The sequence below is a fragment of the Camellia sinensis genome, chromosome 7, assembly GCF_055761805.1.
Source record: "Camellia sinensis isolate YWXY chromosome 7, ASM5576180v1, whole genome shotgun sequence".
NCBI classification, from domain to species: Eukaryota; Viridiplantae; Streptophyta; class Magnoliopsida; order Ericales; family Theaceae; genus Camellia; species Camellia sinensis.
This window is the reverse complement of record NC_138967.1, coordinates 148,693,047-148,720,997: the sequence shown is the minus strand read 5'-3', so window position 1 is coordinate 148,720,997 and position 27,951 is coordinate 148,693,047. Positions and strand designations below refer to the sequence as shown.

Sequence of the window (27,951 nt, the reverse complement as noted above, 5' to 3'; positions counted from 1 at the left end):
TTTTTAGCTACTAAATATTTAGTAGCCAAAAGTTTTTTTTCCATTTTTTTTTTTAATTTTTAGCTACTAACATGACAGTTGTATTTAAATAAAGAATTAGCAAATTACAAGCTTGGGTGGGAAGACAGTTCCATAGCTTGCGTGGGATTTATTCCAAACAATATCTAAATAAATATAATTTGTATACAGAACAAATTATCCACAAATTTTTTTTTCCTATCAATCCATAAATCAACACAATGAGACAAACTCAGAACATTTATAATCAAGTTGTGGGTGAGATTCCATCCCAGATCTCAATTAACCTTTATCCCAAATCCAAGTGAACTTCTGCAGATTGGCCTACACTGTAAAGCCATTTGTCAAAACATTAAAATGATAGCTACCTAAGAAAACAGTGGTTGTAACATCCATAGTGTCCAAATCTGAACCATTTTCCAAACTAATAAAGTAAGTCATTTTATTGACATTGTAGTGTCAGTTTCTCCAAACTAATGAAGTAAAAAAATCATCATTTAGTTTGTCAATAAACTAATCATTTTAGTCTGAAATTTATAGACAAACTGAAATTTATATTCAAGCTGGTAATGATGAACATAGTAAAGGCCAAAAATGAATATTCAGAAGGCAAACAATTTAGCATTTGCAGTTTGCTTCCTAAGGTAAGACAAAATCACCTCTGTTTGTATAATTGTATCATTTTAGCTTCCATTCTCTCTGATCTCACAATAAATCCCCCATTACTTAACCTGGATGGGAGAAACAAACACAGTTTCTATCACATTAAAAGCATTGAACAAGCTTCAAGTAAAAGCAAAATCAACTTCAGATTACCTTTCCTTGTAGAGAACAGGGTATATCCGTGTGACTCCAATTAATGTGCTAGGAACTGGACCTCCCATACCCTTGATACATCCAAATGCTAATGGAGCACCACCACCCTTACCTAGAGATAAAGATTAGAACATGTTCAAGCAAGATGAAACTGAAATGTGCTGCTACAAGATAATAAGGGCAAGTAGACAAGAATGCACGTAACTACTTAAACACTTACATAACCCCAAACGATCAGCCCAATGAGCTCTATATGTCCCATTCATGTGCATTAGAAGACCAACTGTGCTAGATGCCTGACACTAAAGCAAAAACTTGATCAAACCCTATAGTTACCATTGAAGTTTTAGCCAAACGACTTATATAGTAACTTAAACTGGGTAATAACCTCAAGAGGTGAAATAGGCCCAGCCCAACCACTTAATCCAGCTCCCCAGATCTTCAGATGACAACATAAACTGTAAGCAATAAGAAGTTCTAACCGGATATCTAGTCAAAAGAAGAAATGGAAAATAGTGAAACCAAAGAAGTACCCTAAGTTTCTGTCCCACAAACAATTGCCCAGTAGCCAGCTTCTTCATTAGCAGTGCATCTAATATAGCATTGATTGAGTACCTATAAAAACAAATGACATTCACATACCCCCAAAAAGAACACCAAGTTATAGCCTACATATGAAAACTACATAACAACCAACAAACCCAAGAAATTTTGTAATTGAAACCAAGTGTATTTGGATTTACGTCATATATATATATATATATTGGTTTCTTTTCCTTTTATCCTCTACAAAAAAATTTTAAAATTTAAAATTTAAACACAACTTAAAAAATTAAGCAAGTACTGTTGACAAACTAATAATTAAATCAGCATGATCAAGTAGTAGACCTACTTGTACAAAAACATTAAGTGTGTATATATTATAGTGACAATACAATACCATGTATGTTAGTTTCATTGTCACATCCCAAGTAACTTCGTGCTGAAAATGTGAAGTATCATGGTATTGCCATTATCTCTATAGCTTTATTGTGATTAATATTATCGATGAAAATAGGAGGACAAAAGTGGATATTGATTTCCTTTTATAAACAAAGGGTTATAAAACTCCCCACAGGCTATGTTTCGCACAGATTTGTCACATTGGGACTGATAATGATGTAAATGATAGCTAACTCTCATGCTTGTAGCTGTGTCTCCTTCTTGACTTCACTAGCAATATGGACCCCAACCCAACCTCACCTCTTGTTTTGTATAGTTAAAAATAATAATATATATATATATATATATATATTTATTTATTTATTATAACACTTCAGTTGGTGTAGACGAAAGTATATAACGTATTTTACTTGCCTAAATTATTTTTGCATGATCAAATAATTGCATCAATTCTTTGATAACTATTCTTCACTTTTCTACTTATATATATATATATATACCAAACCAAACCAAGCCTTAAGTCCCATCAAATGGGGTCGGCTACATGAATCCTTCTTCTCCACGCGGCCCTATCAAGGCCATTTCATTAGTTAAATTAAGTAGATTCATATATCTATTTATAACGCTAGTCAACGTTAATCTAGGCCTTCCCCGTCCCCTAACACTTCCATCTACCGTTACAGCATCGCATCTCTTCACTACTGCCTCTGTTGGTCTCCGTTGAATATGACCAAACTATCTCAAACGATTCTCTCTCACCTTATCTTCTATCGGTGCTACTTCTACCCATTCCCGAATACACTCATTCCTAATCCTGTCCTGTCTAGTCTTACCACACATCCACCTTAGCATCCTCATCTCAGTCACACTCATCTTATCTACATGTTGTTTCTTGGTTGCCCAACACTCTGTCCCATACAACATAGCTGGTCTAATAGCCGTTCTATAAAACTTACCTTTTAGTCTAGTGGGTATTCGTTTATCGCACAATACCCCAGACGCATTTCTCCACTTACACCATCCCGCCTTAATCCTATGGGCCACATCTGCATCAATCTCTCCCGCTATTGTGATAATCGACCCTAAATAACGAAAATGTTCACTCTTAGGCAGTTCTTGGTTCTCAATCTTCACTTCTCCTCTGCTTTCATTGTTACTGTTACTACATTTACACTCTATGTACTCTGTCTTAGTTCTGCTTATCCGAAATCCTTTAGATTCAAGAGCTTTTCTCCAAATCTCCAACTTTGTGTTAACTCCTTCTCTAGTCTCATCCACTAACACAATATCGTTTGCAAAACGCATACACCATGGCACGTCATCCTGAATATTTATTGTCAACTCGTCCATAACTAAAGCAAAAAGATAAGGACTTAAGGTAGATCCTTGGTGTAACCCTATAGTGATAGGAAATTCATTTGTCTCTCCCGCTAGAGATCTAATAGTGGTCATCACCACTTCATACATGTCTCTAATCACGTCAATGTAGCCTTTTGTCACCCTTTTCTTCTCTAACACCCACCATATTATATCTCGGGGCACTCTGTCATATGCTTTCTCAAGGTCGATAAGCACCATATGAATGTCTTTTTTCTTTTCTTTATACTTTTCTATTACTCTCCTCAAAAGATAGATTGCTTCCATTGTTGACCTACCAGGCATAAATCCAAATTGATTCTCTGACACCTCTGTTATGTCTCGCAATCAGCGTTCCATCACCCTCTCCCACACTTTCATTATATGACACATTAGCTTGATTCCTCTATAGTTGTTACAATTCTGGACATCACCTTTATTCTTATAGATTGGCACTAAAATACTCTTCCTCCACTCATCTGGCATGTTCCTAGTCAACAAAATTTTGCTAAACAACCTAGTCAACCAAGCAACTGCCTTTTTACCCAAACACTTCCAAGCTTTAATAGGGATATCATCAGGTCCTAAAGCCTTATTTGATTTCATCTTCTTAAGTGCAATCTCCACTTCAAAGTTCCTAATCCTGCGATAGAACCTATAGTCTTGGTTAATCGTATTACTGGCTATTTCTTTCCCTATTGTCGTACTTCCATGTTCCTCATTTAACAGTTTCTCAAAATAATTCTTCCATCTTTCCTTAGTCTCATCATCCTTCACCAATACCTTAGAATCCTCACTCTTGATGCACTTTACTTGATTAAAATCTCTTGTTTTCCTCTCCTGTATCTTAGCAAGTTTGTATACCCTCTTCTCTTCCTCTTTACTATCTAGTCTAGTGTATAGGTCATCATAAGCTTTCAACTTAGTCTCTCTCACTACTTTCTTGACTTCCTTATTAGCCAATCTATAGCTCTTAAGGTTTTCCTCAGTTCTATCCTTCTGCCACTTTTTAAAGCACTCTTTTTTTGCCTTAACTACCGCTTGAACCTCTTCCCTCCACCACCAAGTTTCCCTAGAGCTGGGTCCCGTTCCTTTCGACTCTCCAAGCACTTCCCTTGAGATTCTCCTCGTACAATTGGCCATCGAATTCCACATAGTGTTAGCATCGCCTTCTAAGTCCCAAGTACCTTCCTTATCCATTCGATTCTTAAATATTTCTAGTTTATCCCCTTTTAGGTCCCACCATCTCGTCCTACGACGCCCACCATCCTTCCTAGCTTGGTATTGCCCTCTAAAACATAAATATAGTACCAAAATCCTATGTTGAGAGACCAGACTCTCTCCAGGAATCACCTTACAATCATTGCATTTTAGGCAGTCCACTTTTCTCACTAAGAAGTAATATATTTGGCTCTTAACTAATCCACTCTTAAAGGTTATCAAATGCTCCTCCCTCTTCTTATACATAGTATTGGCCACCACCAGGTCAGAAGCCAACGTAAAATCTAAGATTCTCTCTCCAGCCTCATTTCTGTCACCAAAACCGTATCCACCATGCACCCTTTCATAACCTAGTTTATCTATGCCCGTATGGCCATTAAAATCTCCACCTATAACCAGGTTCTCTCCTACGGGTATCTCCTGTAAGATCTTATCCATTTGCTCCCAAACATCTCTCTTAGTCTGATCATCTAACCCTACTTGAGGGGCGTAAGTGCTAATAATGTTCACTATATTCCCTTCAATAACTAGTTTAACTAGCATAATCCTATCTCCTTTCCTAGTGACCGCCACCACACTTTCCACAAGACACTTGGCAATTATGATTCCTACCCCATTCCTGTGTCTATCCTTACCACTATAATAAAGTTTAAAACCAGTATCCTCAATTTCCCTAGCTTTCTCTCCCGTCCACTTAGTTTCTTGTATGCAAGCTACACTAACTCTCCTCCTAATCATAACATCTACCAATTCCATCGTACTACCAGTTAAGGTTCCTATGTTCCAAGTGGCTATCCTAAACCTATAGTCTTGGACTAGCTTCTTGACACGCGCTCGTCCAGAAAAACGCGGAAACCTTTGCCCATTTTACACCGCACCCAGGCGTCGATGCGGCGCCCCAAAATTAAATAAGACTCTTTCTCTCCCCCCCACTATTAGTGTAAACAGGGTTTATGGCAAGGACAATGACTTCAAACAGTATACAAATTTTGTTTATGCACTTTGAAAATGGCCCAGCTTGCTTTCTTCTAAACTTTACTCTATAGTCCCAAAAGCACTGAATAATGGTCCAAAGTAGTAAGAATGGCAAAGCATATGTGGAAACCAGGAATCATGTAAAAGGGGGATTTAGTATTAAATGAAATCAGTAACTCAAACGAATTATGGATTCATACAATAAAATTAAAGTTTCATGCATATTGAGCCATTATATTTTGAAGGGTAAATCAAATTTTGCATCCATAAAATTTTTATTAAATAAAACACTTTAGTGTTCATAGTTTCAAGTATGACACATTGTTGTGTATATTAAGTTTAATTGTCAACTTCATCTTAAGAATTTAGACAAGAATTAAATACACTTGAGTTCCACGTCAGTTCCATGTGATCCATGTGAGATTCATGAGAGCTTCACATGATCAAAGAAAGTTATTTGATATTGACATGTATTTTTGCATCCCAATTGCTAACAACAATTAACAGTTGGACCTAATTGAAACCAATTAAAAAATATGAAGTTCAATACATTACAATTAAAACTATAAGGACCAAAGGAAAATCCACTCCAAACTATGGGAGCACAAAAATGTAAATATCCAGTTCCCAATGGATGTCCAGATGCACCTGAATTTGGACACTTTTTTTATGACTGCATTATTACATTCTTAGTGAAATTCAGTTAAGAACTTAAGATAACTAAAGGCACCATTTTGCCATTTTGAAGATCAAAATAAACCCAGCAGCGGCATAAGAGACCATCATTGTAAAAGGGCAATCCAACAAAAGTACTGATGCCATCAAATTAAGAGGGACAGAAACCTGTACATGGTGTTCGATCCATAATGGAAATATGTAAGCTCAACTGGTCTCCATTTTCCAGCATAACAGCCACAAACCATCAGCTGTCTATTTTTGACCAAATTAATTTTGTCCAGGATTATCAAAGTAAAAAAGCTCAGTAAATAAGGAGGCTATATTGGCAGTTTAAGTCACTAGTGAAGCTACAATTGACCAAAAAGTCTAAGAAGGGAAAGCCTAACTGTTCAGAACATAAAGAGGCCCAAAGAAAAAATACAGCACAACATCTTCGAGCTTTAAAATGAATAATGGATATCCATTCATTTTGAAAAAATATGCTTTTCACACTCTAAAGCAGGTATATTCAAGTTACTTTTTATGTAATTTTGGAACTACTTCTACCATTCTTAAGCTATTACTTTGACAGCAAGTCAATGTTGATCAGCATGACTGATGAGATTCTTAACATAGAAAAAGGAAAGATCCAAAACTCCTGAGTTGTAGATCAATGACAATGATGAAGAAGGCAATTCACAAATTCCTTATCAAACTTAAGTATCTTGCATCTATATAAATCATTGTAGAAATCAGCCTTACTTTGATGACTGTCACATTCTTGGAGAACAAACAGAGCAGTGTAACTAGGAGGTCCATAATAAGTAATACTTTTTTTTTCCCTTTCTTTCTCTTTTCTTATTTTACAAGAAGGGAAGCCACATGAATACAGAATCAGTGAGAGCATCAGAAATTGCCAACCACCAAAAAAATAATAATAATAATTCAAACCAAGCTAATTGAGAAAAACAAAATCTAATTCAATTCTAACCCAGTTGCTTGAATTGAGTATGGTTTAATATATGAAAAAGAAAAAAAGACAAACAAAATATGGATATAAAAATTCAAAGAAAATGAAACCACCTATCAGATTCTACCCAGCTAAGGAAACATCATTTATTATTCAAATTCATACATCTCTGTGAAGGTAAATACTTACACACAGCTAAGCCCTCAAATTCAAATTCAGAAAACAAAAAGGAGGATGAGATTTCACAGTGACTCAAGCTTTTGTTATGCATAAAAAACTCAAAATCATTCAATCATGAGCACGAATAGCTATTAGGATCACAAAAATCACTACCTCCACCAAATCAAAGCAAGACCATTTTTTTATAATAAAAAAAAATCAAATTGAAACCCATTTGCTTAAATTGAGTAGGATTTGAAATATAAAACTCAAAAAATAATAAAAAAGTCAAAACCCATATGTAGAATACAGAGCAAATTTCAATCCTATTAAGCGAAGAGGACATCACCGAATTAAGTCCTAAAATTTTCCATTAACTTACCTACTAATAATATTCTTAAATTGTTTAGTACCTTAAATCAATTGCTATCTACCTAATAAAACCCTAGATCCGAGATGGTGAAATGGGAAAATAGAGGAAGAGAGAGAGAGAGAGAGAGAGAGAGAGAGAGAGAGAGAGAAACCTGAATGTGGCTGGGAGGGGGGCCGCGATGGTGAGCGACGGTGGCGAGAGCCGTGATGGTGAGCTGAGGTAGCGAGAGCCTCAATGTCGGTCGTGGAAGTTCGATGGTAACTGTTAGCAGGGATGGTGAGTGTGAGGTTTGCTAGTGTTTGACACAGAAGTGTATATGATATCGTGTGTCTGTGTGTGTGAGAGACAGAACAGAGTCTAAATAGGTCAGGCGCCAAAAATAATTTGTTTCCCTCTCAAACAAAAATTTCAACCTTTCGCGACTAAATATATTTTTGGTCGCCAAATAGCAATAAAATTCTTTTTGGGCGACCAAAATTTTGGTCGCCAAAGGTAAAAACATAATTTTTTAATTTTCAATCGGCGACTAAATGGTTTAGTAGCCATAAGTCAACATATAGCGACCAAGATTCTTTTTTGTCGCTGAAAATAAACGTTTTTTGGTCGCCAAAGGTAAAAAATTAAAATTTTTATTTCTCTTTTGGCGATAAAATGATTTTTGTAGCCAAAACTTAATGTACGGCGACTAAAAATTTTTTTACTCGCCAATTCTAGCATTTTTAGCGACGAAATTTTTTTTTAGTTGCCAAAAACTAATATACCCCGACTAAAAAAATTTAGTAGCTAAATATTTTACTTTTGGCGACTAAAAAAATTAGTTGGTCGCCAATTTCATAACTTTTGGCGACAAAATTTTTTTTATTCGCTAATTTTGGTCACCGAATGTGTATTTTGTTGTAGTGAGATAACCAAGCTCCTCCACCCAAACACATCAACCTGATCCAAATCATGGCCATCCCATGTGATCCAAGCATATACATCACACCCTCCCACCTACCCAAGCCTGAGGTATTCATCCCAGATAGCACGGACTTGTGCATGTTGAGCATCTCCCAAACCCAACCCGAGCTGATGGTGGTGACTGTCTAACACAGACCTGGGATGACTTTGGAGGCAAATGGAAGTGTTGATTCAGACCCTGAGGGATCTGGGAGCTTTACCGAGGGAGCATACAACCTGAGTGGTTATATAGTATCGTCGGATCAGGTCAAGCCGAGGGTAGAGTTGCCAGCTGGGACAAAAATCAGTGTGGTCCGGGAGGATGGACCTGGTTAGGGGCTAGATGACCTAGCAGAGTTAGAAGAGGACATTACAAATCTGCAGTTCTTTGAAGGGCAGGACTCAGGGGATGTGAACATCAACTGGTTCGACTTGGATGGATCGGCAGAGAATACGGGGTGGCTCAGCGACCAACCAGATGTTGTTGAAGAATCTCAGCCAGAACAGGGACCATTAGAAACAGGAACATCAGCAGTGGCTGGAATGGCTAAGAATCAGCAAGTATCGTTGGAGAGCATCGGTGCAAAGAATTCTGCTCGGGATCCGGGCAATTTTTGTACAGCAGACACTGAATAGAAGGCTGCATTAAAGAGGTTTGAACAAGAGAGAGTCGAGAATCTTGAAAGGGCTAGGAAGGCCAAAGCCCCTGCGAGGACGAAATGTGTCGTGAGCACAGAAACAGTTACAACGGAGCTGGACCGCTGTCTGTCGGTTGCCAACGGGATGTGATGGGAAGACGACGACTTACGTCTTGCCCACACTGATGAGGACTGGGGGCAGAATCGAATAGACGACACCTAGTATGTTGAGGAGGTCAACCATATAACCAGGAGTGGGCGGTATTTCAAGCCCCCACACTTGGACCAGCCGGAGGCGTCCGGGAAGGACAAAGAAGTGGAGAGGCAAAAGGAAAAACTACTGGAGGAGGAGGCTGTACTGAAGCAACTTAAGAAAATCCAAGCAGACATCTCCATCTGGGGACTGCTTATGGCCTCGAGGGTTCACAGACAAGATGTCCTTTCTGCCATGGACAAGGCGAACTTTCAATTGATACCACACCCGAACAGTTGGTAGGGCTGGTTTTCCTGGGAGGAGCTTCCCCGACCTTGACTTTCACCGATAAAGAACTGGGGCTCAGACCATAACAAATCACTCTACATCTCTGTGGAGTGTAGAGAGAAATGGATACCGGTGGCCCTGGTCAACACGGGGTCTGCAATCAATGTATGTCCGTCGAGAAGGGCATATGCTATCGGGTTGAAGCCCGCGGATTTTGTGCCTACAGGCCAGGTGATATGAGCCTATGATAATACCAGCCGAGAGGTGATGGGGACCATACAGATTAAGACTCAGGTTGGTCCGGGGTAGCAGGACATTGAGTTTCATGTCTTAGATGTTCCAACAACCTTCAATCTACTCCTTGGGCGGCCGTGGCTGCACCAGGTGAAAGCCGCCTCTTCCACGTTACACCAAATACTGAAGTACCCCCACGGGAAGGGGGTGGCAATCGTTTTTGGGAATTCTTTGATACATCCGCTGCCAGAGGTTTCTACACCAGTTCTAGAGATTGAGCATGGCGCGGAGGATGTATTTCTGTCAGGATTCACCCTAGCTGAGGCCCGAGTTGTACAGGATATGCAGGTTGCTGATGAGGGGCTATACGTCAGTGCACAGTCTGCCTACCTTATAAACAAGCTTCAGCACATGCCCGAGATGGGATTGGGGTGAAGTGGCCGGAAGGGTGTTACAGCATTGGCCGAAGTGCCGCATAACCCATATACCTTTGGCTTAGGTTATCTGCCTACCAAAGAAGATTGGGCGAGGAAAAGAAGAGAGATGGCCAGAAGAGCCAGGGTAAAGCAAGCCGGAAAGCATTATGAGATGGTGCACCGACCTATCCAGGGGACCCTGAACGGACGCTTTGTCCGGAAGGGGGAAGATTTCCCGTTCTGCGATTTTTCGGAGCCCTGGATGAATTCAGAGAAACGGTGCTTGCCCAGCTTTGAAATCTTTTTTGATCTTCAGTTGTCCGGGGATAAAGTTGCCGAATAGCAGACAGACCCACCCGCTGAGGCTGAGCAGTGCAAGGAGGAGGATTCCGAGAGCACAGAAATTGGGATGGGGGCAGCACTGGCTTGTCTCCTCTCAGATCCTCAGATCGTACTGGAGTGCTTGGGGGATAACTTCTTAGTTTCCATGATCGGGGATGAAGCGGCTGTGGGCCCATCTTCAGGCATTCTCGATGCATCCATCGCACCCTCCCTTGTCTGGCAATACGATGAGGGCTTTTTATCGAGCAACACCTGGTCAAGTAGTGAGCCGGAATCTGATTCCACTGAGTCTGTGGAGTCGGAATCAGATTCCAGCTCTTCTGAGTCTGAATCCGGTATTCCTTGGAGTCTGTTATAACCGAAGAAACAGGCGATCTAGATGTGATTAATGAGAATGGTATAGCTGTGGCTTCTGAGTACTTTTCTGTGCCTTTAATTTATTGCATTAATCACGACTTTCAAAATTTTGATGAAACGACGAGGAAGAAATTCCTCCGATTTTGAAATATTTGCTTGATCAAGAGTAGGAGAGGTTTGTAAAGCCTTTGGTTGATGAAATCACCACAATTAACGTTGGTACTGAGAAGGATCTGCGGCTGGTCCAGATCGGGTCCACATTGTCTTCGGAGGAGCGCGAGCGCTTAGTCGCTTTATTAAAATATTTCAAAGTTGTTTTCGCGTGGTCCTACGAAGATATGCCTGGAATCGATCCTGAGATTGTACAGCACTGGATCCCTCTTGACCCAGAGGCCCAACCTGTTAAGCAGAAGCTCCGAAGGATCTGCCCGGACTGGGCTATGAAAATCAAAGAAGAGGTCACCAAGCAGAACAACGCAAGGTTCTTGTTAATATCTGAGTATCCAACTTGGTTGGCCAATATAGTTCCGGTGCCGAAGAAAGACGATATAATTCGAGTTTGTGTGGACTTCAGGGATTTGAATAAAGCCAGTCCAAAAGATGACTTTCCTCTGCCTCATATCGACAAATTAGTGGACTTCACTGCTGGGCATACGTTGCTCTCGTTCATGGATGGTTTTTCAGGCTATAATCAGATTTCGATGGCACCTGAAGACAAGGAGAAAACTGCTCTAACTACCCCATGGGGAACCTATTATTATAGGGTGATGCTGTTCGGTTTGAAGAATGCTGGGGTTACGTATCAACGAGCCGTGACCACGATTGTGTACGATATGATCCATAAAGAGGTTGAGGTGTACGTGGACGACATGATTGTCAAGTCCAAGGAAACAGAGGGCCACTACACTGCCTTGCAGAAATTCTTCCAACGGATCAGAGAGTATCGGTTACGGCTGAACCCTCAGAAATGTACATTCGGTGTTACAGTAAGGAAAATGCTGGGGTTCTTGATCACGCAAAGGGGTATCGAGGTCGATCCTTCCAAAATCAAGGCCATCTTAGAAATGCCACCACCGAGAACTGAAAAAAGAGGTGCGAGGCTTTCTGGGCAAAGTGCAATTCATAAGATGGTTTATTGCAAAAATTAACCTTGACTTGTGAACCATTGTTTGGTCTCCTGAAGAAAGGAAAGAAGTTCCAATGGGACGACTGATGCCAAGTTACTTTTGAGCAGATCAAGCAATATCTACAGAACCCACCTGTGTTATCACCGTTTGAGCCGGGGAAACCGTTGATTCTGTACCTGTCAGTGACCGAAATGACAATGGGCTGCATGCTTGCACAGGAGTCTGAGGACAAAGTGGAGAAGGCTATCTACTACCTGAGCAACAAAATGTTGGATTATGAGACCCGCTACACTCCGTTGGAGAAGGCTTGTCTGGCCTTGGTATGGGCAACCAGGAAGCTGAGGCACTACCTGTTAGCTCACTCTGTAATATTGGTTTCGAGATTAGATCCCATCAAATATCTTTTGAAGAAACCGGCACTTACAGGTAGGCTAGCTCATTGGTTGCTTCTTCTCTCCGAATTTGATCTGAAGTACATAACGCGCAAGTCAGTGAAAGAGAGAGCGGTAGCGGAGTTCCTAGCCGACCACCCAGTTGAAGGGGGTGAAGTAATAGAATATCTGTTCCCAGATGAGGTCATTCTGCATGTCGAAGAAGAGACTTGGACGATGTACTTTCACGGAGAGTCAAACCAATACGGGTATGGGATAGGGGTGTTGCTGATAGCACCCGACAATTTCTGTGTACCTTTAGCATTCAAACTCTGGTTCAAAGTGTCGAACAATGAGGCAGAGTATAAGGCATGTATTGTTGGACTGGAAGCCGCCCTAGAACTAGGGGCAAAATGGTTGGATGTCATCGAGGACTCGAACCTTGTTGTATCTCAAGCTAAAGGAGATTGGAAAGTTAAAGAAGAAAAGATGAGAATCTATCACCAGACCTTGGACGTTCTGATTCCTCGGTTTGAAAAACTGAACTTCGCTCATCTGTTAAGAAAGAACAACAGGTTCACCGATTCATTAGCAACTTTATCTTCTATGATAGACATCCCTTTTGGAGTCCGGATGCGTTCGATCATCATTGAATAGAAATTCGTGCCGGCTTATGAGTTGATTGCTACCATAGATGAGGTACAAGATCAAAACCCCTGGTATTACAACATCTGGAATTTCTTGGAAAATGAGGCATATCCACCAGGGGTAAACGCCAAAGATAAGAGGGAAATTCAAAGAATGGCTGCTCAGTTCATCGTCTGTGGGGGTAAATTGTACAAGAGGGGTCATCTGGGGATGCACAAGCTGTGTGTTGATGCTGAAGAGTCCAAGCGCCTGATGGAGGCCATCCATGGAGGAGTGTGTGGAGCGCACATGAGCGGGGTGATGCTAGCTCGGAAGATCCTTAGACAGGGTTATTACTGGTCAACCATGGAGGAGGATTGTATTGGTTTTGTCCGGCAATGCCACAAACGCCAGATCCATGCAAACCGCATGAACATTCCGCCGTCGAAGCTGTACAACATGACTTCGCCATGGTCGTTTTCAGTCTGGGGGATTAATGTGATTGGGGCTGTCACTCCGAAGGGGTCCAATGGACATAAGTATATTCTGGTAGCGATAGACTACTTTACGAAGTGGGTTGAGGCCCAATCTTACACGGTGTTGAAGGCGGCACATGTTGCTAAGTTCATCAAGAACAACATTATCTGTCGCTATGGGGTCCCGAATGAGCTTATTTTGGATAATGGTTCCCACTTCAAGAAGGAGGTGATCGACTTGTTGGAAAAATACAACGTGGCTTTTCATAAGTCATCTACATACCGACCGCAAACTAACGGAGCTGTTGAGGCCACCAACAAGAACATCAAGCACATTCTACAGAAGATGGTAGAAACCTACAGGGACTGGCTAGATAAGCTACCGTTTGCTCTTTGGGGCTACCGGACTTCAATTTGAACTTGTACTGGGGCAACTCCGTATTCCTTGGTCTATGGGATAGAGGTTGTTCTACCTATCGAAGTTGAGGTTCCGTCATTGCGGGTAATGGCTGAGTGCCAGATAGATGAGGCAGATTGGCAGCAAAGCAGGTTCAAAGAACTCATGCTCTTTGATGAAAGAAGGCTGAAAGCACTGTATCACGTCCAGGGTTATCAACGAAGGATTGCCAGGGCTTTCAATAAGAAAGTTAAGTCCAGCAATCTGAAAGAAGGAGATTTGGTGCTCAAAGACAGCCGAGTTCCCATCCATGACCCTAGGGACAAGTTCAGACCCAATTGGACTGGTCCTTATATCATCAAGTCTATCTGGTCGGGTGGAGCTGTCGTTCTGATGGATTTAGATGGCCTTGAGTTCTCCCAGCTGATCAACATGGACAAGTTGAAGGAATACTATCCCTAAGTGGCTCGCTAGGCCAAAAACCCGAAAGGGCGACCTAGGCAAAAGTTAGAGCATAGAAAATTTGAAATAATAAAAACTGAGCTCGCAAGGTTGAAAACCCAGAAAGGGCGGTCTCGGCAAAAGTTAGAGCGTAAAAAAAGAGTGTTAATACACGAGTGAACCTGAACCGAACTATATAAGGCTTGATTCCCATCTTCGAGATACGTAGGCAACTTCATTCTGAAGTCCAGCCATAAACATTCTTCCAAATCGACTTTGTCCATGAGATCATGTTGGTCATCTTTGTCTATTCTGCATTCATGAGCTTGGTTGTGATCTCCAGTGCAGTACTGTTCAGACTAGGGGCAACTTTCCAGTTGTTTTGGATCAGGGGTTGTACATCTCAGTGATCGATCTCGGGCGTGTCCAATTGTGATCCATATCGAAAATGGTTTTGAAAAGTTTTAATAAAAATTGATTTTGCTCAAATTAATGTTTCTACAACTTGGACCATTTTTGGACCATAACGGAAAATTTTCAGTACCCACAACCTTCAATTACATTGATTTCAATACAGAGTTCTCCTACTCTTGAATACAAATTGAAGTTTCTTTTTATTACATTCATAAAGAAAACTTGAAAGTACTGATTAAAACAAATAAACTTGGGGCATAGTAAGGTGTTCCTGCACCCCCTTCCTGAGCTGGTTGAAGCCTCTGATGCCAAAATAGGCCCAACCTGCGAATCTTCATCGAGCCAAGATATGCACTCATCAGAGAGAGTGCAATTGAAAGTGGAAATGGGGGCCAGAAGCTCTCTCATCCTCCATGCTGTGGCATATCGAGCTAACTATGCGCCTCGGACCGGAAATGTAGCAGGGTACTCTATCCCTTCTTCCGGGCAAGTCTGATTATGTCCAAATTGGCGCCGGATTCGGAACGGGAAGTAAAAGACGCAGTGTGTCAGGCCAATCAACTGAATCCCGAGCTGGTGAGACATGCTGTAGCTCATCGCCAGTAAATTAAGCCAGGGGCAGCGCCAAGCAATGTTGACAGCAGACAGACTGCACATCCATTCGCACCACTATCCCTCATCTAGGGCATCAACTAGTCGTCACCGGAAGAAATAGCCGCGTGCTGAATATGCTGGGCATGAGTCCACCACCCTCAACTTGTCCATCAACCATATATGGGGAGGGATGAAAAATGAGAGATTAAAGAATAGAGACGTGTACGAGGAGAGAAAAGTGAGAAAAGGATTTTGAGAGAAAAACAAAGCTTGGGGGTCAAGTGATGTGAGGAATACACATGTAAGTAGGGAGGGAAACACTACCTGCAGTAGTAGTGGACTCCCTACGAACCTAGTCGACTCCCGGCGACGGAAAGCATTCAAACCCATCAGTGTCTCAGCTAGTGTCATGCCAATGTAGCTCTTGCCCTCTTTTAAACCTTAGGCAACCTCAATCAAACGGACACTAGACCCTCCAGAGCCTCGGGCAAGCAAGAAATGAGACAACATGCACAAGCAGAGGGCATGTCGCCGAAAACCCTGCCAGTGATGATCGCTGCGGTCACCGGTATCAGAAAACCGATGAATCAAGCTGGGGATGTCCAACTCCCCGTCACGAATCAAAGACCGAGCGTCATGCAAAGTAAGTCCACACATTCGTCCCAAAGCTTGGATATGGCCGAAACGGAGTTGGGACAAAATTTCTTCATCGCGCCGGGATTCTATCAAGGCTTGGAAATCTTCAAAAGTGGGGCACATCTCTTGACCCCCAAAGCTAAAAACATGAGTCACCGGATTCCAATGCCTAGCTGCGGCGTGGAGGAATGAAAAACGCAGCGGGGTGCGGCTCAGCGTGAATAGTGCATTCATTCCGAAACCACGAAAATTTAACTTTTCCGAGTCATCCAAAGCTACGAGCCAATTGGAGAGTCTTTGGACAATAAACAGTTCCATTTGCAGCAAAAATGGAGTTGAAATGAAGAAACCACGAGGCTGGAACCTTTATAGAAGATAAGGCAGTGAGTGGAAGACAGATGTCGACGTTTCGGAGGTTCTGTCATCTATGGCCGGTAGTGCCTCATTGATGGCCGGCAGTGGCTCATCAATGGCCGGCAGGGGTGCATTGATGGCCGGCAGGCTATCCCCCATGGCCGGCAGGCCTTCCCCAGTGGCCGGCGGCCTTTCCCTCATGCTCCCTGACCTTCTTGGTGAGAGTCTAGTTGTTTGCTGTAGTGGAATCCTGTTATTTGCACCTTTTGAGGTCTTGTTTTGATCCTTTTTTGGCTTAAGTTTGTTCGTTTAAGTTGCAATCGTTTGGTGTTTGTGAGTTGTATTTTTGTTGCTTATCGAGTTGTTGTAATTTACTTATCGAGTTATAAACTTGTTAAGGTCTTGTTGTTGCTTATTGAGTTGTTTTGTTTATTTCAGTTGTTAGTCGGTTCACTACCTGATTCAGACAAGTGCATGTACAATTTTCAAACAAAGATGAATCTCATTTTCATGCTGTGCGATGTTATGCGATGTTCAAAATACAGAATACAATACCTTTTGATCAAAAAGCTATTTTCATTCCATCATGGATTCTTTTTACAAAAGAGCACAAGTTTTAAAGAAAATAAAAACTGCCTGAGGCTGTACAATGTGCTAAAACTACTAGTAAAAGAGAATAAAGCAAAAACATCTGAATCGGTGTTATCTAGCTCAAGATCGAGAAGCCCCTCTTCACCATCTTCCTCGACTGAGGAGACCCTACACCATCGCTGTCGGCACCGCTGTCTGACTTGGATCCGTCGTCGTCTCCCTCCTCAGATGACTCAGACTGTCGACTCGCCACCTCGACTTCCTCACTCATCTCGTCGTCATCATCATTCGGCACGGGCTCTGAAGGGCCACTCTCGCTGTGGGTGCCTCTGCCTCTACCTCAGCCTCAGCCGTGTGTCTAAGCCTGTCTCCTTCTCCACTCTACTGATGGAGGAGGTGGTGAAGGACCCACCTCTGCTCCTGCTGGGGCATCTGATGGGCCTGGCATCAGGAAGGGAATCTGAAAAAGGCAGTTCACCAAAATGCATTAGTAATGAAATGTATCAGACACAAAAAAATAATGTGCTGTGAACAGTGAATGATTTGCAGTGTATGGGAGCAATGTATCAGATCTGTGTAGTTTGAAGAAACTCACCGGGATCCTGTAGAGGTTAAGCAGATCTAAACTCATCTTTATCATCTCTGTCAAGGCGGCCACTAGATCAATGGCCTGCCCTATGTACTCTATGGGTGCCTGCGAGTGCATCGAAAAGATTAGTATCCGATGAAGCACAATTGAAATGAAGTAAATATACAAAATGTGGAGTTTAGTACATATTGGAGTCGAGCCTCGAATCCTGGTGAGTGCACGCCCAGCTGATGCAGGCGCAATAGGGATCTGATAAGTCTCCCCAGAACGTCTCTGATAAGTCAATGAAGTAGGCAACTCTAGCCATCCAGTCTCCTGCCTCTCCTCAGGATCTCTCCTCCTACGGGATCTGGTCGTTCTGCCTCTCCCTCTCACAGCCAGAGCTCTCACCCCCTCACCTCCACGAACGCCGGTCAAAGACAGCATCAAATGCGTCTGAATGAAGGTCGCGTAGTCGCCCTCCATGTGAAAAAAGTCCGCATTCAATCCTACCATGAATTGAATCACCTGGTCGGCAGACAGCCTGTGTGTCTCCCTCATAGACGCAAGAGGTGCCATCTGTATAAACTGGGCAAGTGATCTCAAGGTCTGGCGTACGAAGCGCTCACTCAAAAACCAAGCATGACAGATTGGACCCTCGAAGAGGATGTGGTAGCGGGAGACAATCCAGGCAACGTTGTACTGATCTCGGAGTCCTAACGGTATCACATCCCACGGCTGCCACGTGATCTGAGGAAAAGAGAACGAACAAGATGATCAGTCGTCAAATAACCAATGTGGATGCATCAGATTAATTGAAATAATTTCGTTGCGGAATTACCTCGCACGCCGTGACTGAGTCAAAATACTGCTAGAAGAACACAAAGCTCTCTTGGGTCCTACGACGGAGCTGGCCATCATATACATCAAAGAATGGGACTGTTGCCGGTGTCTCCTCCACAGGTTCCGGAGCCATTGTCAAGAAGTATGCGTACACCCACAGCTGTAAGGAAGATGCAATCAATATAGTGTATGAACAGAGTATAGAAAATGCAAAAAGTAGAACGCAGTACAATGCATAAGGAGTGCAGGTCCAGAGCAAAGATTAGACTTTGTGTGTGTAGTGTATGGTATGCAGTGTGCAGTATGTATGGTGTACAGAAAATGCAAAGCAGAAAGCATATAGTGCAAGAGCAGATACAGAGAATGCAGAAAGTACAAGAGTTGAACAAAGTGAAAGCAGAAAATGCTAAGCAAATAATGAAAAGGGGAAACTAAGCTGTGTACCTCCCAAGCTCGCCAGTAGCCGCCGATCAGGGTCCACACATCCGAGAGGTCGAGCTCATGTATCCATACAAGGTGGTAAGGCCGGCTGCGCCCCAATCATAGAAATGGACCTGCTGGAGCACCACCAGGGCACTCAGGAAGTATAAACCCACGGTATTCCACCTGTTCGAAAACAAGGTGGTACCGAAAAGGAATAGGAGGAAGCCCCTAGCATACTGCTCCACCTCCTCATCAGTCTCAGGATCCTCTCCTCTGTAGTGCTCCTCGAACCAAGTATACCGGACCATGCCTGATCAAAGTATCGGTGGGCGCGCCCCAAGAAGTGTATCCCATGCGGCCACCCACTCTCCCATGTCGGGATCGAGAGGAATTGGGTTACCTCCTACGCCCAGGCCAGTGATCATGGCGAAGTCGAAAGGAGTCATCATCATCTCTCCCGTCGAGGAGAAGTGGAAAGAGTTGGTGGTGTCCTACCATCTCTCCACAAGAGCCCCTAGGAGAGGGTGACTCGCAATGACCCGTGTCAAGCTGGAGCAGAATAGGCCAAAGCTGGTCCCGTCTATGATCAAGCTGATCCTCGCGGGAAGCTCATCATAACAATCCCAAGCTGTCGTCGCACCATAGCCTCTGAAGGATCGGGATCCGTCCTGTGGCAGTGCATGTGATGTAATCAGATCAAGCGACAAAAGTACAGTTGAAAGTACAGTTGAATATAGAATAGTGATGTATTGAAAATACAGCTGAATTCAGAGTAGTGATGTATTGAAAGTATAGTTGCATAACAAAGCAGTGATATATTGAAGATACAGTTGAATGCAGAGCAGCAATGTGTGAAATACAGTTGCATAATAGAGCAGTGATGTGTGAAGTACAGTTGAATGCATAGCAGCTATGTATGAAATACAGTCAGATCAAGGTATATGATGCAATCTGATCAAAACAGTGCAAGAAATGCAAATAGTTGAAAGTAGTACTGCAGAAAAGCAGAGTTGGTACCTCCACAACAATGGCCGACAAGTAAGACATAGGCTTTCTCAATAGGAGGTCGCCTGGCGCATCCTCATCGAAATCAGTGAAGGCGTTGATGCCTCCCGCAACAAGTATAATGTGAGCCTCCGGGTGATACCTCGTGAGGTCAAAGGGGCGTACGCTCGGTGGTAAAGACTGAGGCTCGACCCCCGGCTCAGCTGCAAAGTCCGCTACAAGCTCTACCGAAGGGAGTGCGGGGAAGCCCCCATCATGCGGGATATCGTCAGCCATCTGAGATAGATGCAAAAATGAGCAAAAATGAGAAAAGATGAGCAAAATGGCGAAACTTTGAACAAATCAAACCCTAAGAGAGAGAAAAGTCAAAGAAAATCAAAAACCCGGGAAAAGTGAACTAACCTTGAGAGAAACTCGTGGGAAATGATCCTTGAATGGGGGAAATGACGAAAAGGGGCCTCAGAATCAAATTCTAATCGGTTCACATCGAAGAGAACAAAGGGGTTTTAGTGATTCAAGGTTGTTTAGGGTGTTGGGAAACCCGTAGAACACGCGGATCTAGAGAGAAGGCACACCTAGAGAGCAAGGGAAATGTTTTTTGTGCAAGGGTTTGTAAAGAAATGGGTTGATTTTGAGTGTATATGAAGACCCACGGCCGAAAAGACCAAAAAGCCTGAATTTGCCATCGATGGCCGGCAGTGGCACATCGATGGCCAGCACCACTTCATTGATGGCCGTCAGCTGTCACCGATGGCCGGCGGGTGGCCGGCGACATTCCCCCATGGCCGGCGGGGTCCTACAAGCTTCCTAGGCCTCTATTTTTTTTTTTTTTTTTGATATGTGTCATTCGATTCCAAATTATGCAAGATATGTGCAAAATTTGATTCAAAGTGCCTCCGCGGAAGCTCGAAATGGCGTTCATGATGCGCAATGGCCATCACTCATCAACACATGCGAGGTGTATCCTTTTAACATGTTGTGACTCTCCAATAGGTAAATTGGAAGCTACCGTTGAGTGTTCTCTTTCATACGCGCTTTGGTCACCGCAAAAGGGTATATATTGCTTTGTTGTTACATTGAAAGTGCGTTTTGAATCCTTGCATTGCTATGCACCTTTTCATTTGCATTGCTATGCATGTTCCACTTGCATTGTTGTGCACCTCTTCATTTGCATGGTTTTGCATCTTTTCGTTTACACCATGCATATATACGCATATATCTTATCTTGAAGTGATATCTTGATATAACGTTGAACATGGGTTTCTACTATATTGTACCTGTCAAAGTTCTCTTTTGTGCAAGCACAATATTGTATGCACGGTTCATTTGAGGCTGGCACAACCAGGCAATATTGGATGTGCAGTCCATTCAGAGAAGTTCTGTTCAAGAATGCTCACTTTTATGTATCTACCACACTTTGTTCACCTAGTGTATCTATCACACTTTGCTCACCTAGTGTATCTATCACACTTTGCTCACCTAGTGTATCTATCACATTTTGCTCACATAGTGTATCTATCACACTTTGTTCATCTAGTGTATCTATCACACTTTGCTCACCTAGTGTATCTATCACACTTTGTTCACCTAGTGTATCTATCACACCTTGTTCACCTAGTGTATCTACCACACTTTACTCACTTTGTGTATCTATCACATGTTCACTCCGTGTATCTATCACACATACTCACTTTGTGTATCTATCACATACTCACTTTGTGTATCTATCGTACGTTCGCTAAGATTGCATAATTTTCTTACATCCTTTCTGCATGAGATGTAATTTGGTTCGTGTTTACTTATTTATGTGCGAGTTCGCTGTAGCATTGCTTTACATAACATTTGCATCTAGATGTTTCATTGCAGCCCTCTTTGCATAATCATAAGTTATGATCTGCATCGTGCATGGCATTTGCATTTTGCCCCAGCCTGCGGGCGCATCTATATTGTTATCTCGTTTGTTTGTCTGAGTCTTCGGCCTTGTCAAAAATGGGTCGTCTTCGAGCTTTGACATTCACTCCCATCATTTTATGACTTTCGAGTTCTGTCAAAAAGGGGCAACTGTAGATACCCCATTTTTGACCATCCTCAAGACTTGGATATGTTTGCAGGTACATCCGATTACAAGTTTGATTGCTCGTTGAGCGCTCAACTTTCGCGACGGAATTCCAAGTTTGCTCTTTCCAAACCCTATTTCTGTTCTGTCTCATTTTTTGACCATGCCTTGGTCCCTCCATATTGATGTTTGTGATGGCCTGCCGACCATGGATTTGGCCCTATCGACCATTGATAAGGCCTGCCGGCTATCAATGAGGCATTGTCGGCCACCACTGATGGCCGGCAGGACACCTTGTTTTCAGAAGATATTGTTTTAGATCTTTTGAGCCAGCTGTTTTTCACTGAGCCATCCTCCATATGGGGGGATGGAGGCTATTTCAAGCTTGTCAAGCAAGCTTTGCATTGCATTGCTCTATGTAAGGGGAGGCTCCTCCCCCTTTTTAGAGGTTCAGATTTTTTTAGAGAAAATCTCACCCTCTCTAGAATTCTCACTCACTCTCTCTCTCTCTCTCTATATATATATATATATTGTGCTCAATAGTGCCTTAAAGTGTGTTTTCTTCACATTTTTGCGAAAGAACACCAAGTCAAACACCACTACCTTGGAGCTGAGACTTTTGGAGGTTTGTTTGGAACTCAAAAGGCTGGTTTCGGCTCAGAAAAAGACATGTCTTGCTGTTGTACTTGAAGGGTGAGCATGTTCCTCTTTTAGGCATATTTTTGTATACCATGTTAGCCCTCCTTGCATGTTGTTTTAGGCTTGGTTGCTAACTACAAAAAGTTCTATTTTTAAGTGCTTAGAATGGTTGTTTGAGGCCTCTTTGGTGTTGAGGATGTTCTACCCTCTTATGTGCCTTATTTGCTTAGCTTTGGTGCCATCCCCTTAGGCCCTTGAGTTCACCTTTGTTTGGTCTTTCCATCACTAAATTCCAGAGGAATTTCAGTGGTGGAAAGTGGGTTTTGAGATCCAAAATGGATGGGGGTGCCCCCCCCTTTTGTGCTTTGCTTGCATGTGTTGTTGGTTCAACACTTTGGCATTTTCTTCTACCTTCTTGAGGCTCTATCTCAACATGTTTTAGGCCTTATTTTAACATGTTATAACTCTATTTTGGGTTGGTTTGGTTGCCACTTGCATGCTTCATGTACTTGTAGTGCAATCTTGTTTACTAGCCTAGCATGTTTGGAGTTTTAGCCTATTGATCTAGCATGTGTATGCTTTATTCCAGCACATTTTTGGCTTTGATTTAACATGCTTTAGGTCTGATTTAAGTGGTTTTGGTCGTGCATGCCTTGCTTTGTATGACTCTAGTGTGATTGGCCTTGCTAGCCTTAAGCTTTGAGACCTCTAGTATGGCATGTTTGAGCTTTTTGCATGGCATGGCATCATTTGGCATGTTATTTCAGATCATATACCTCTGCCATATTCTTGCATTTATCGCCCTTTTGTTATGCTTTAGGGTTGATCCTTATGCTTCACTTATAAGCCTGTATGTATGCATGCTTGCCTAAGCTTTGGGGCTACCATCTCAGCATGTTTTTGGTGTTACTTTGCCATGTTACAACTCTGATTTTTGTTGGTAGAGTCACCTCTTACTTGGTTTTGGTATGTGTAGTGTAATCCCACTCATTGGCCTTGCATGCATCATACTTCATGCCTCCCATTCTAGCTTGTTTTGGCTACACTTCATCATGTTTCTAGCATTGCTTTGGCCTGCCTTAGGACTGCTTTGAGTGATCTTGGTTCTTCGGGGCTTGCTTGATATGGCTATGGTGCAAGTACCTTAGCTAGTCTTGAGTTTTGAGCACCGTAGTATGCTATGTTTGTGATGATTGCATGTTTGGGCATCGTTTAACATGTCCTTTCAGAGCATATACATCTGTCATGTTCTTACTTCTTTCATTCATTGAGAGCTTTTGAGAGTTGTGTTTAATGCCTAGCTTGCGAACCAATGCATGAGCATGTTGTTGCAGCTTTTGGTGCTTCATTTCCAGTAGGATTTTGCCACTGTTTTGGCATGCATGGGGTCTGTTTTGTGACGCCCCAAAAAAAAAAATTTTTTTTTTTTTGAAACGTCATAAGATTTTAAATAACAATAACTTGCTAGATAAAATTTTAACTACTAGTTAGGAACTTTTAAGTTCTTACAAAGCCAAAGTCCAACGACAGAATAAAACTACAAGTTCACACACAACGTCACAACATAGTTTAATCCTAATACAAGAGATAACAGGATTTTATTCTGACAAAATATTGACTCTAAGTCAGCCAAGGTTCGATATTGGCAGCAGCTCCAATTTCAGCCTCAGTCCCTTCTTCAACATAATCTGGCATGAAACGCCAGGGCAACAAAATATATGCCATGAGTTTTGCAACACAGTAAGAAAACGTAACCAACCTACCATTTTTTTTTTTAAGAGACAAATAATAATATTCTAAACATGAGATAACAATATAATTATACACAGAAATTACAACCATTAGAATAATTTCCGTAATTTTAATAATTTAGGTGACACTCGAAATCTCACCAATGAGATTTAACTTACCAACCACTAAGCATGGCAACGGTTAATTTGAAACCCTCCCTTGGTCAAATATTTAAGTGTTACCAACCGTAACTACCAGGGATGCCCACGTCCGGAGTTATATACCCAAGTAGTGGCATCCGTGGTCTGCCCCAAGGAAACGGTCTGCCAGGGGTAAGCAACCTCCCTGTGTGCCACCTGCACATCCACCCTTATTCCAAAACCGAATACCGAAAAGGGTTCAAATAAGTCCCGTGCCATCTTAGAGTTTCGCAACACAATTTACGTGAGAATTCTCAAAACCAGGGCTCACCCTGAACAACCGGTGTTAACCGTCAACCCTTAATTCCGTACAGTCTTTAAACCAAGACTCACTCCGAACAACTGGTATTAACTGTCAATTGTTAACTTTGTATATGCCGTTAATCATTTCAGTTAATTTTGATATTAATCACAAATAATTTTATACCAACTCATTAAAATTCCCAATCATAAAATATTGCATGTGTCACACAATACTAAATAAAAGTACAGAATGTAAATAAGCAATTTATTTAAACCATGGTATGAAATAATAACTTAGATACAAGAATTAAACCCTAAACACACACATGCACAAATTTTTGATTTACAAAATTAGACTAGCATAATATTAAAGTGGTGATTTTATTCTGTCCAGAAAAATTTTCAGAGTATATATCTTGCAATTAAAATTATAAATACATTACTTATACAACTCTAAAATTCATATCAATCTACAGGATACTAAATAAACATGTTATGGTTATTTTTCAGAAAGCTTTTTCCAAAAATAACTTATAAATAATTCTAAACAAATTCCAAGGGTGTTTATGGCACAGATTTGTCACATTTCCTTATATTAATTCCATGCTTAAATTTAAAGATCAAACCCATAATCTAAGAATTTATTATGAAACTAGACTTCTCAAATTTCATCTTCTAGTTAGAAATTACCAGATTTGGCTTAGTATAGAATTTTAAATAAATTTTCAAATACATGGTAAAATCTGTCTCACAGTTTCAGATTCAGTTAGAAATTTGTATAAATTCGTAGAAAGGTCGAAAATTGTTTCCAAAAATTTCTGGATAAACTAGACATCATTATCAACAACTTTGTAGAAGAAAGCATCTCGAAATTCTGAGTATAAAAGTGTCTAAAAATTCGGGTAACATGCTGGCAGATTCAAGACAGAGTATTCTCAACACAGTTTCAGGTTTAGTTAAAAATTTGTATAAATTCGTAGAAAGCTCTAAAATTGTTTCCAAAAATTTCTGGATAAACTAGACATCATTATCAACAACTTTGTAGAAGAAATCATCTCGAAATTCTGAGTATAAAATTGTCTAAAAATTCGGGTAACATGCTGGCAGATTCAAGACAGAGTATTCTCAACACAGTTTCAGGTTTAGTTAAAAATTTGTATAAATTCGTAGAAAGCTCAAAAATTGTTTCCAAATTTTTTTGGATAAACTAGACATCATTATCAACAACTTTGTAAAAGAAATCATCTCGAAATTCTGAGTATAAAATTGTCTAAAAATTCGGGTAACATGCTGGCAGATTCAAGACAGAGTATTCTCAACACAGTTTCAGGTTTAGTTAAAAATTTGTATAAATTCGTAGAAAGCTCGAAAATTGTTTCCAAAAATTTCTGGATAAACTAGACATCATTATCAACAACTTTGTAGAAGAAATCATCTCGAAATTCTGAGTATAAAATTGTCTAAAAATTCGGGTAACATGCTGGCAGATTCAAGACAGTATTCTCAACACAGTTTTAGACAATGTATCAAATGTACATAATCTGAAAAATTTCAATTATATAAAAACAAAATGAGAGGATTGAGAGGGTTTTCTTACTTAGTAATAGAGTGACAAAATGGTTGAGAATTTTGGCTTCTTTAATCTCCTACTCTTCTTCCTCTCCTAACACCAAGCTTGGGGGCTTTGGGGATTTCTCTCTTCTTCTTTTTTTTTTTCTTCTTTTTTTTTTTCTTTCTCACCGGATGCTTGCATGCACAAGGAAGGCTTGCATGCATATAAATATTGAAGACATCTCTCTCTCCCTCTCATTCTTTCCATTATTTTATTTCCTCAAAAACACTCCATTCTCTTTCTCCAATTTCTAAGAGCCAACTTTCTCTAATTTTCATAAGTTCTTCCCTAAATTTTATAAAGGATGGTGGGTTTGGTAGAAGTTGTGGGTTGTTTGCCCACGGTTTGTTTGATTGTTTTTTTTTTTTTTTTTTTTTTTTTTGGGTTTCTGAAAATTGACACACTAAGATTTTTAACTAAGGTATTTAGTAAGAATAGTTATTATATTGAATCATAATTAAAATAATTTATAAACAACAAATATTGAACACCCACAAAATTATTATTCTTAATAATGTCTTGTTAGTGATTGAATTGAGTCAATTTAAAACTAACTTTTACACTAATGTATAATTCAGATAGACTGTAGACAAAATTAATTAATAAATTTTCTTTAAAGAATAATTAAAAGATGGGTTTTCACAATCTACCCTCCTAAAAGAAAATTTCATCCTCGAAATTAATTCGTACCTTTAGACTCGAATAGTTGAGGGTAATTGATACGTATCATATCTTCTCGCTCCCACGTTGACTCTTCCATCCCACGATGTCTCTAGAGAACTCGAACCAATGGTATAGTTTTGCCTCGTAATTTCTTCTCGCGACGATCTAAAATCTTGACAGGCTTTTCTTCAAATGTCACGTCTTCATCAAGATTAATTTCCTCCCAATTGATGATGTGAGAAGGGTGTGGCTCGTATTTTCGTAGCATAGAGACGTGGAAAACATTATGCACTCCAGCCAGTTGAGGCGGTAGAGCCAAACGGTACGCCACTTCTCCTATTTTGTCCAAAATTTCGAAAGGCCCTATGAAGCGAGGTGACAACTTTCCCTTCTTTCCGAAACGAACAACTCCTCGGCGAGGCTGTATTTTCAGAAACACATGATCTCCAACTTTAAATGCTAAAGGTCTTCTCCTTTGATCTGCATAGCTTTTCTGCCTACTCTGAGCGGTCTCAAGCCTTTGCCTAATTAGTTTCACCTTCTCGGTAGTTTCCTGAACTAACTCTGGCCCTAAAAGAGGTGCTTCTCCGACTTCTGTCCAACATATTGGTGATCGGCAAGGCCGTCCGTACAAAGCTTCATACGGTGCCATACCAATACTTGCTTGAAAACTGTTATTGTAAGAGAATTCGACTAGTGGTAAATATTTCTCCCAACTACCTTTAAAGTCCATCACACAAGCTCGAAGCATGTCTTCTAAAGTCTGAATTGTTCTTTCCGATTGACCGTCAGTTTGAGGGTGAAAAGCTGTACTAAAACACAACTCTGTACCCAAGGCCTTTTGCAGACTTTGCCAGAACTGTGACGTAAAACGAGAATCACGATCTGACACTATTGAGACTGGTACTCCGTGCAATCTAATGATTTCTCGAATAAATAATCGACTTAAAGATTCGAGTGTGCCTGCTGGCCCTATTGGTAGGAAATGTGCCGTCTTAGTTAATCGATCAACCACCACCCAAATTGCATCATGGCCTTGCGGCGAT

General features: G+C 41.2%; 1 protein-coding gene across 1 annotated transcript; it reads right to left on the bottom strand.

The window, feature by feature from the left end:
• Positions 1–482: 482 nt before the first annotated feature.
• Positions 483–7,747, bottom strand: LOC114315330 (protein BREAST CANCER SUSCEPTIBILITY 2 homolog B). Its single transcript, XM_028261945.2, has 4 exons — positions 7,639–7,747; positions 1,055–1,449; positions 835–946; positions 483–749 (listed from the first exon to the last, which is right to left on the bottom strand). The coding sequence occupies exons 2-4, from the start codon at positions 1,104–1,106 to the stop codon at positions 674–676; spliced, it is 240 nt and encodes a 79-aa protein (XP_028117746.1). The 5' UTR covers positions 1,107–1,449; positions 7,639–7,747; the 3' UTR covers positions 483–673.
• Between the last annotated feature and the right edge of the window lie 20,204 nt (positions 7,748–27,951).